Genomic DNA, 11,247 nt, shown 5'->3' on the forward strand with positions numbered 1-11,247 from the left:
ACCAAACCATAATCAATTGATGCAAAAAAAAATCAAAAAATTATACTTGAAATATCATTCTTTTGAGCAGTCTTTTAAAACTATTGTCTTTAATACAATTATAAACCCAATAACGTTGTTTGGTTTTGCATGAAATAGGTATTTTTGTGTGCTTTGAAGACAGAACTATTTCATGTACAAGGAACGAAATTGGTCGTGAATAAGACTACGTACATACGTCATGAGAACGAGAGCATACCGAATGCTCTCCTCTCCAAGGGAGATTTTCATTACTGTCCATTAGTACCAGCAGCAGCGGCCACGCGCTCGCCAGTTTGATGCAAGGGCGCCCAAGCTTCATTCAGTCAGTTCACAGCCAGCACTCCGAGCATTCGAAAGCATATTCAGCGTAGTTCGAGAACGAAAACGCGCGCACGCATCGGTCAATAAATCAGTCGCCACACCGAAGCAATCACGTTGAAAGACGATCAGCGGACCGCGTTGGACTCCTTCGTAGACAGTCTGAAACCGGTAGTGAACGAGATGCATGTCCACCCGAGTTCGCCCAATTCGTCCCAATCGGAGGACGACGCCGCGACTAAGATCCAGGCTGGCTTCCGCGGTTATCGGGTGCGGAAACAGATACGTCAGGGTCGTCCCGGGTCGACAGGTGGCGTCAGCGGCAACCCATCGGCTGGAGCCGGATCGTCCTCTGGAGGGTCCCAGGCTCAGCGATCCCCTCGGGTTGGTAAGAAAACAACGCTGGAGGACAAATCGGCCACCAAGATCCAAGCCGGAATCCGGGGATTTCTGGTGCGTAAACGACAGAAGACGGCCACCGATGCGGCCACCAAAATCCAGGCCAGCTTCCGTGGATTCAAAACCCGGAAGGATCTGAAATCGACCTCCAAGAAGGACAAGTGAGGACGCTGCCCGCCAGTCGAATTCGTGTGGGATGTGAAAGACTTGTATATATTTTTAAGACAGTAGAATCACAAGAGTTTCAAAGATTATTTCTGTAGAGTGGAGTGGTGAGGGAACAAGTAGTGAGGCAGGCCAATATCAATGGTGCAATTCAAGGGGAACTGGACGCGCGCGCGGCAAACAGCACCTTTTTTGTCCGAACCAGTTCTGCCGAAAACAGAAAAGAATCGTGAGATCCAGTGCCTGCTACGTGCGAACAGCAAAAATAAAAGGTGCGGTGTTTTGACCGCCTGCTATGCTGCCTGGCATCGTGGCCAACTGAGCAAGTGAAAGTAACTCGATCGCTTTGCAAACAAGAAAAGCCAGAAACAGAGAAGATATGTTTTACTGTATATTTACATTTAGGAAACGCAGTGCTTCCACTTAAATGTGATCTTGGAGAAGCGGTCTCTCCGTGAAACTCCACTAAGCTGACTATCCAGTGCTTTAGTTCTTTTTTCTGTATTAGAGGCAAGATTCATTGCAATTACCAGTTTTAATTTAAATGCAGTATTCTTCAGAAAATTAATAAAAGTGGAAACAAATTTAGCTTTTTCAAAGTATCTTTCATAATTTCTTTAGTTTGCTTTATTGAGAATTAAAAAAAACACTTCTAGTCTATAATTAAAGTATTTCCCTGAGATATTTCCGTCTACAATGGCCTCGGTGCGGGAAAAGGTGCGAAGAGTGCATAGGAAAAAGCATATGTTTCCTTCCCTAGTGCGCACGTAATACTGCTGCCGCCAGTTTTGTTTGAATTACTAATAGTAGATTGTTTTGCTTGTATACATATGAAGCAGCTCCGTCATGGTGATCGGTGATCAGTGATTCAAATTCGTGTGAATAGAAAGATGTGGTATCATTTTTTCTCAATTCTTATATCTTTTTAATCAAACTGTCGTATGTAATGCAAATTTCATAAATTTGATTACTTTAATACCTCTATTCGGATCAGCTTTTAATTAAGAAAGCCAGTAGGGCTTTGAGCTAGAACTACCAGATAAATTAGGATTTATTTTTTTATATGTATCATCAGCTAAGGCCGTAGAATAGTATAGAATAGAATATCTAACCTATAAAGCGTTGGTTCGATACCAGTTTAGTGATGAATTTGCAAATCATTATACCGTGCTGTATACAAGTATTTACATTTTTAAGATATCTTTTTTTTTATCAAGCAATAAAGCGTAGTTGAGTCGTAGCGTACTGCGATGGTTGTTTTTATTTCGTTGGCATCATTTCGTCCCAAATGAGTCAGTCTTGAAGAGTCTCTCCATTCACGGTGTGGCAATTATTATGGTTGCTTTGTTGTATGTTTTGTGCATGAACCACATAGTCATGGCCGTTAATGGGGTTGAAGGGTCTTCGAAGAATTGACACACTTGTTCAGCAATCATGAGAGTCGTGTTCCGAAATTGGACGGTTAACTAGAGGGGGTCTGGCGATGCTTATCAAGCAACACGTGTTCAAATGTAAACAGTCATTACACTTATCAACACATTGTTTGAATGTTTTCTTCGGCTGGTTAGATATGAACCTTTTTTGTGTGGTTTAAATTCACTAGCACGGAAGCACATATTGCCAACAATGGAGCGGCAATTAAATTCCACATTTCGATTCTGCAATTGAGTATCAACCTTGATGTCACTGAACGTATGATAGGCGCTTGATTTGATTAACCCAATTAACCGGAATCAAATGGAGAAGTTGAAAGTCATCCTGTAGAGACTTGAAAAACACAGTGGATGATCGTTTTTGGGGAACGCAGAAAAATCCAGTTCACCTTCACCTAAACAAACCATACTACTTTTGAAAAGTCGAACAGGTTGATGATTGGAGTACTACGGTTTGAGGCTTTGCGATACACAATTTAGTCTCATTCTTGGTCTCGAGTAACTGTGCTAATTACATACATATGAAATATGATCAATCCTTCTAATTATCCCTCACCATTTTTCTGTTCAACATAAATTTTGGTTCCACCAGATACATTTTGTGTCATCGAGTGACATATTTCAGAAGTTCAGAAAAGGAAATTGATGATTTTGTCGATAACCCTAAATATTTCGCCAAACATTTTATTAATTACTTCCTGGGTCCGATTTGTAGGGACAATTTCTGTTATAGGCTTTTTTCTAAAACATTTTTAAATTCATTGTTTTGATACACGCCTGAGCCTACCAAATAAACGAACTTGGAAAAAAAATTCATTGTTTTCGATAAACCTTATGTGACTCCAAATGGCTGAAGCAGCATGGCTTGCTGCTCACCGATTGAGACACTGAGCTGTTAATGTATAATCACACGCTGATGGTTACTTACTCAAACCCCACAAACCTGTACCGACCAAATGAGCTTATAATCTTGTTTCATAGAACATTGTTCGAAAAATAATAGTTGAGACATGAGATCGAAATCATCCTTTGACTAACTCCAAAAAGTTACCCATGGAAATTCCAAAGGCTTTCAAATGGCAATTCCAAAGAATTTTCTTGTTGGGAGTTCAGAATAATATGCATGGTGATAATTAAATCAAAGACTTTTGAATCATACCAACCCCAACCTACACAGTGTATTAAAGGCTTTGGGACTGTAGTAATAATATACTTGATCATAGTAGACCTAGACATGAACTAGACGTTGACAGTGACTTGAAGATCATTCTGAGATACACGATCAAACTAATAAGTTGTGTTTCATTAAAGGGACAAAAGATCAAAAGGGCTCTTATGAATGAATTTTCATGAACGCTATTTTTTGCGATGACGAAAAATGGGCTTTAATATGGTTAAATCTGTTCCAAACTTGTACACTGTACAGTCTTATGACTATTCTTGCCAATAAATTGTGTTGAGTCAGTGTCGAAGCCAAGCAGCCGAACTCCGCCATCCGTAAGTGCGTCCGAGTGCAGCTTATCAAGAACGGCAAGAAAATCACCGTCTTCGTACCCCCAGATGGTTGCCTGAGCTACATTGAGGAAAACGACGAGTTCCAGGTTGCCGGTCGTAAAGGTCACGCCGTCGAAGACATTCCCGGAGTTCGCTTCAAGCTAGAGCATGAGGCCAACGTTTCGTTGCTGGCTCTATACAGGGAGCAGAAGGATCGATCGTGAAAGAGGAAAACAAAAACAAATTCGCTGGAGGAACTCTCGTATTTGCTATGGATTACATTTTTTTTTCCTTGTCGGGTATATTTTATTACTGCGACCATTTTTTTGATCTATTGTAATATATTCCCTTTTTTCTAGCTATGTCATTATGGCGTATCGCTATTGGAAATGAGCGCCATTGATTGACTAACAGCTTCTCCCCAACAGGGCTCAGCTTTTCGAATGAAATGCGCCACCGAATTGGGATTTGTTCTACCAACCTCAAGTGGTTAGATAAGCCTCTTGTTGAAGAACTTTTGTCTTGTTCGAAAAATTGACGAACAACGGTATAACAGATGCTCCGAATCTTCTTTTTCTACGTCACAGAAGCGACACAGATCATTTTGAAGTTTCTCTATAAGCTTCACATAATATCGACTCGGACAATGACCTGTAATGTGACCCGTATAAGTGCTTAGGTCTCTTTTAGATAATTCTAAGATGTTGCGAGTCATGGAAACATTCGGAGTGATAAAACGTTTCGATTGCCTGGCATTAGTTGCGTTCCTAAAATTGGTTTCTATTTTCATAGATTCCCATACCTTCAGCTCCATACGAAGAGAAGAAGTTGGTAAGCTGCAAAAAGGTTCCGGTCCTGTAAACCGACTTGATGATCCGAGTCTCGCCAGCATATCGGCTTTCGTTACCATCTATTCCACAGTGTCCTGGAACCCAATATAGATTAACTTGGTTCCGACAAGACAATTTTTGGAGGGACTGAATGCATTCCCAAACTTGTTTTGAAGTGCATGTTGCCGACTTTAGAGCACTCAAAGCTGCTTGGCTGTCGGACATTATGCATATATTTGAGTGTCTGTAGTTCCTACGCAAACATATTACAGAACACTCTAGAATTGCGTGAACTTCCGCTTGGAATACGGATGGCCAACTTCCCATGGGAATCGATATGTCTATCCCAGGGCCAGTAACTCCTGCTCCCACATGGTTGTTCAATTTTGAACCGTCAGTATAAAACGTAATTGATCCTGAACGAAGTGTTGGTCCTCCATTCAACCATGTATTGCGCCCAGGATCAATTACTTTGAATAGTCTATTGAAATTGTATTTTTTCTCCATCCAGTCCTCATTGTTTATTACTAGGGAGTTTATACTGAAGTTTTTTTAGAATGCTAAGATGACCCTTAAGGTCACCTCCTAAGAGGTTTTCGGATCTTCTGATCCTCAAGGCAATCTTTTCAGCTTCTAATTGTACAATTTGATGCAGAGGAAGCATGTCCAGTAAAGCATTTAGTGTACTCAATGGTGTACTGCTCATTGCACATGTAATTGAGATAGTCGTTGTTCGTTGTTAGTCGTAATCGTTGAAGTTTTTTGAGCTTCATCTGAGCATTTTTATCTTTCGTCTTTGGTCACCAGACCAACAAACAATAGGTAATTCTTGGTTTTACTATAGCTGAATATATCCAATGGATCATTTTCGGCTTAAGTCCCCATTTCCTACCAAAAGTTCGTTTACTAATCCATAGAGCATTTGTCGCTTTATTAATGGCGTGTTCTAAATGCATGTTCCAGTTAAGTTTGCTATCAAGAACTACGCCAAGGAATTTGACTGTATTTGAAAGTTCCAATCGTGTACCTTTCAATATCATGTTGTTTAGTGAGAATTTCCTCCTACGCGTGAAGGGCACAATAGTGGTTTTGGACGGATTTACACTCAATCCTTCTCTATCGCACCATGTGGAGACATAGTTTAAAGCAGTTTGCATTCTGTTGGCGATAATGTCATTGTATTTGCCTCGTACTATTATGACAATATCGTCAGCGAAACCAATTACATCGAAGCCCTGGAGTAAAGGTGATAATACCCCTCCTTGTGGGCTCTCTTCGATTGCTCTAACACTAATGTGAGAGTTGTCGAAGTTAGCTGATATTTCTCTTTTTGTTAACATTTCTTTAATCCAATCTACAATGCATTTATCGAAGCCACGATTTGACATTGCCTTTTTTATGGAATTATGAGAAGTGTTGTCAAAAGCTCCCTCTATATCTAAGAAAGCAGCAAGGGAAATTTCTTTTGCTTCAAAAGATTTTTCTAATTTTGTAACAACTGCATGTAATGCGGTTACTGATGACTTACCTTCCTGATAAGCGAATTGGTGTTTGCTTAACGGTAGTTGGGTTAAATATGATGACTTGATATGTTCATCTATTATTTTTTCCATTGTTTTCAGTAGAACGGAGGACAAGCTTATAGGCCTAAAGGATTTTGGTGAGGTTTTATCCTTTTTATTTGCCTTGGGGATAAATGTCACCCGTACTTGTCGCCAAACTGATGGAATGTAGTTTAACGATAAACTTGCTTGAAACAGCTTTGTGAGGATAGGTATTAAAATTGCCTTACCTTTCTGCAGTAGTACAGGAAAAATTCCATCACTACCCGGTGATTTGAAAGGTTCAAAGAAATCTATTGCCCATTCAACCTTTCTTTCAGTAAAAATTTGTGTGGCCAGAATACGTGCATCGTTCCTGGATCTTTCTAGCTATGGATTACATTAATTTAAAATATAATGTTTCAAGTTTGCTTGGAAGTAATGTGTCTTGCCGTGCGGTAAGACGCGCAGCTACAAAGCAAGACCATGCTGAGGGTGGCTGGTTTCGATTCCCGGTGCCGGTCTAGGCAATTTTCGGATTGGAAATTGTCTCGACTTCCCTGGGCATAAAAGTATCATCGTGCTAGCCTCATGATATACGAATGCAAAAAAGGTAACCTGGCTAAGAAACCTCGCAGTTAAAAACTGTGGAAGTGCCTAATGAACATTAAGCTGCGAGGCGGCTCTGTCCCAGTGTGGGGATGTAATGCCAAAAAGAAGAAGAAGAAGAATGTGTCTTTAAGCGTGAAGTGAAGGAAAATCCAAATACATGCTTAAGAGATGGTTGGAACCACCGGAAAAAAGAGCCCTGCTTTCAAAAGGCTCGGAAGCCTCCTTTTAATGGCTCCGTAGGCTTTTGTTGAAGAGGCTCGCAAGCCTTTTTTCAGGAGGTTGAAAAGCATCCTTTCAAAGGGCTGAAAAGCGTCCTTTTAGAAGCTCAGAATCCTCCTTTTGAGAGGCTCGGAATATTCGTCTCAAGAGGATCGAAAGCCTCATTTTGAAAGGGTCGGAAACCTCATTTCAACAGGTTCGGAAGCCTCCTACCAAGAAGCTCGGAAGCCTCCTTCGTTTCATATGTGTCCTTTCAAGACGCTCGAAATCCTTATCTTAAGAGGATCGGAAGCCTTTCTTCAAGAGGCTAGGAATTCGTATTTCATGGAGCTAGAGCCTCCTTTAAGAGGCTGAGAAGTACTTACTTACTTACTAAACACTATTCCACAATCCACATCCTTCTCCTTCTCCCCTTCGACAAAATCTATCAAATTGATTTCAACGTAAAATTTCGTTCTTCTATAAGATAAGAGGGTTTGAATTTTGAAAATTGAATTTTGCTAGGCACTGTTTAAATCTGTGAACCATCAGCCAATCTTGTTCGTGCATCGCAATTTCCAGGACTACCATTGTCTTCGAAAGAAATGAATAATTAATACCGAGCGTCTTAGGGGAAAATGTTACAAGGTTAAAATACTTCACTCTTCCATTTACTTCCGCTATATTCACCTTTGTATCAACAGATACGTATTTCGTTTTCTACTTGAAACACTGAAGAAAAGCCATCATTTTTCGCAAACGTGACCTTTAAGTGGTCTTCTTGTGTAGGGGTTTTCACGCCTATCTAGAGAGTAGGAGGTTGAGGGTTCGAGTCCCTCCAAGACACGTGGATTCTTTTACGCAAAATTTCATATCAATTTGTTCATTTCGAAGCATGTGCTGTGAATATGCACAGCAAAGGATATTTAACAAAAAAATGATTTTCGTATGGCTGAGTTGCCGAATAATATGCAATTAATTGTTATATATCTATCAAATCATGATCGTTATTTAAAATATGGCTAATTTTGACCATCTCCACATAATCAGAATGCATTCGATTGAATTTAATATTTTTGATTAAAACCTTTTAAAGTAAGGCGAAACATGATTTTTTTTTGGCATTTTCATTCATTTTCAAATCTTGTACAAAGTTTACAACATGAGATAAAGTAAAATTTGAATGACTGTTCAAAAGGGAGCAACCTCCGAAAGGAACCACAAAGGCTTCCATGACGCAAACTTGAATGGAAATTGTGTTAACTTGATTCAAGCCTGCAGACTTCTGCGCTTGATAAGATGAGTCTCGAGCTCTGATTGAATAATTTTAAATACTCGATTTTTTTATTCTGTGGTTTTTCCCTCCCCTCGGATATATGATCTTGCCGCGATGGATGGGCTTACGCCATTAGCACTGATATGGCAACTAAAGACATATCCTGTCGTGGTGGTATCACATGTTGACTATTTTTGTTTGGTGCCGCGTCACATATTTGGCATTGGCGCACTGATTTACCGCATGTGCATGTAATCCAACGGACATCGTGTTTTGGAGCCTTGAATGGTAGTGCAGTCAGGCAGAGGTCTTTTGCATCAGTGATAATGATGTGAGTTCTCTTCTTTTCAGCAATACTTTTCTGATGCGTTCCGTGTGACGCTGAGTCGTAGCCACGCTTACATTTAGCTAGCTAGGCATTTATTGAAAAACGAAGTATTCAAGACATTCGTAGGGAATCGACTGCTGGATTCACTGAGTAGAAGTTTTTTCAAAACTAGGAACGTGGTGCCAGTTTTATGTTGTTATGCCTCACTTCGAAGAGTATATGAACAATCTTGTAACGGCTCATTCTCGATAATTTTAACTAATAGATAGGGAATAGGCGTGATGAAGCTTTACTTTGCCACCGATAAGTGAATCCTATAGCTGTGGACTGGTCATCAACGGTATCATTCTCACTCACATGGTATACTAAGCATCTTGTGTTCATTCCTAGTAAAACTTAATGTTCGGTCAGTTATGAATTATTAAATGGTTAGAATTGTGTGCGATAAGCTTTTCTTGTTAAAATTCCCTCCCCTCGGATATGTGATCTTGAAGCGATGGGTGGGCTTACGCCATTAGCACTGATATGGCAACCAAAGGCATATCCTGTCGTGGTGGTATCACATGTTGACTATTTTTGTTTGGTTCCACGTCACATATCTGGCATAGACGCACTGATTTACCGCATGTGAATGTGATCCAACGGACACCGTGTCTTGGAGCCTTGAATGGTAGTGCAGTCTGGCAGAGGCCTTTTTCATCAGTGCTAATGATGTGAGTTCTCTTATTTTCGGCAATACTTTTCTGATGCGTTCTCTGTGACGCTAAGTCGTAGCCACGCTTACATTTAGCTAGCTAAGCATTTATTGTAACACCATGTATTCAAGACATTCGTAGGGAATCGACTGCTGGATTCACTGAGTAGAAGTTTTTTCAAAACTAGGAACGTGGAGCCAGTTTTATTTTGTTATGCCTCACTTCGAAGAGCAAGAGCAATACCACACATTCTAATGATGATATATGAACAATCTTATAACGGCTTCATTCTCGACAATTTTTACAAATAGATAGGCAATAGGCGTGATCAAGCTTTAGTTTGCCACCGAAAAGTGAATCCTGATGACCTTGACCTTGATTAGAACTTAATAAATAATCACCGTAATTAATCAAAGATAAAGCTACTTGTTAGAACAGTTTGAAGTTATAGACAACCTTGACAAATAAAAAAAAAAAAAATATATATATATATATATATATATATATATATATATATATATATATATATATATATATATATATATATATATATATATATATATATAATGGAACAAACTAAGTTCTTTAGCAGTTTCCACTTTCACATGACATATCTTACATTGAGTTTGTAGTGTCGACACAGCTTATGAACATTGACGAAACAATGACTTAGGTAAACAAAGTGATTTGACGAACACATAACCAACACCCAGAACAAACAAAGTTAATTAATTTTCATTCTACATAAATAAAAGTTATAAAATAGAACACTAATACTAATAATATTATCGGCTTTGGATTGACCTGCGCTCTCATTGCCCCACCAAACGCTGCAAAATGAAAATGAAAATGAAAATGAATTTTTTATTCTGTGGTTTTTGTCTCTCATTCATCCCATCCATCCTGCCTCTCACTTGCCGTAGCATTAATCATTAAAAAAAATATTTCATTTCTTTTAATTTTTTGTTTCTGCTGGGAGACGCAGTGTTACTTCCTTTCATAGTATGCTCTTCTTTGATGTTCATTTGACATAGAGAGCTATTGCCTCAAAGCTAGCAATTTCAATATTGAATTGACATTAATTTTGGTGAAATTTTGAAATTTATAAAAGTAAGTAATTCGGAAGAAGTAAGAAGAAAAAGGAAGAAGGTAGAAGAAAGAAGATAGGAAGAATAAAGTGAAAAGCAGGACATAAGGAAGAATAAAACAATAGACGGGATAAGGAAGAAAGGAAAAGGAAGAAAGAAGAAGCAAGAAGTAAAAAGGGAAAATAAACAATAATGAAGAATGAAGAAAGGAAAAGAAAAAAATAAGGAAGAAGAAGGAAAAAAAATGGATGGAAGAAGAGAAAGAGAAAAAGATGAAGAAGGAAGCAGGGAGAATGGGAAGTAAGAAATATCGAAGAAGGGAAGAAAATAAGGAATAGGAAGGAATAAGGATTAAGTTTTTAATTATTAAATCTCACTTCTGATTTTTTACATCTCACCTCTCATTTCCCACTTTTCACTTGTTACGTCTCACTTCTTAATTTTATATTACTCCTGACCCAACGAATACCTTCCCCAATATCCATCTCCGTGGAACTTATGAGGGTGTCACTAAGTCGGATTTTAATCTTTATTACCGTGATTTTTTCTGTACAAGAAGTTACTACATCAACAGTACTACATCAACACTTCCTTCCCATCCCAAGTTACGATGAAGATGGGCGTGGCCAGGAGTAGTAATCCTCATGCTTTTGTGATTTTTGTCCTAAATTGAAATCAAGGACCACATCCATCTTGATTTCTGATAGTAACTCACTTTCGACGGATCACCCATCAAGAAGGAAGAAGGAACATGGAAGAAGAAAGATGGAATAAGGAAGAAGAAAGATGGATTAAGAAAGAAAGAAGGAAGAAGGTAAAAATAAAAAGGAAGAACGAAGAATAAGGAAG

The 11,247-nt window shown here is 39.0% G+C and overlaps 1 protein-coding gene across 1 annotated transcript; it reads left to right on the top strand.

The window, feature by feature from the left end:
* Positions 1-325: 325 nt before the first annotated feature.
* LOC134208041 (IQ domain-containing protein N) lies at positions 326-2,148 on the top strand. The gene has a single exon (XM_062684144.1). It carries the CDS (start codon positions 523-525, stop codon positions 901-903), a length of 381 nt encoding a protein of 126 aa, XP_062540128.1. The 5' UTR covers positions 326-522; the 3' UTR covers positions 904-2,148.
* The last annotated feature ends 9,099 nt before the right edge of the window (positions 2,149-11,247 follow it).

The sequence above is a fragment of the Armigeres subalbatus genome, chromosome 1, assembly GCF_024139115.2.
Source record: "Armigeres subalbatus isolate Guangzhou_Male chromosome 1, GZ_Asu_2, whole genome shotgun sequence".
Taxonomy (NCBI): domain Eukaryota; kingdom Metazoa; phylum Arthropoda; class Insecta; order Diptera; family Culicidae; genus Armigeres; species Armigeres subalbatus.

Excerpts from the sequence above, each read along its gene's own strand:
- LOC134208041 (XM_062684144.1), top strand. The coding sequence starts at position 523 with ATGCATGTCCACCCGAGTTCGCCCAATTCGTCCCAATCGGAGGACGAC.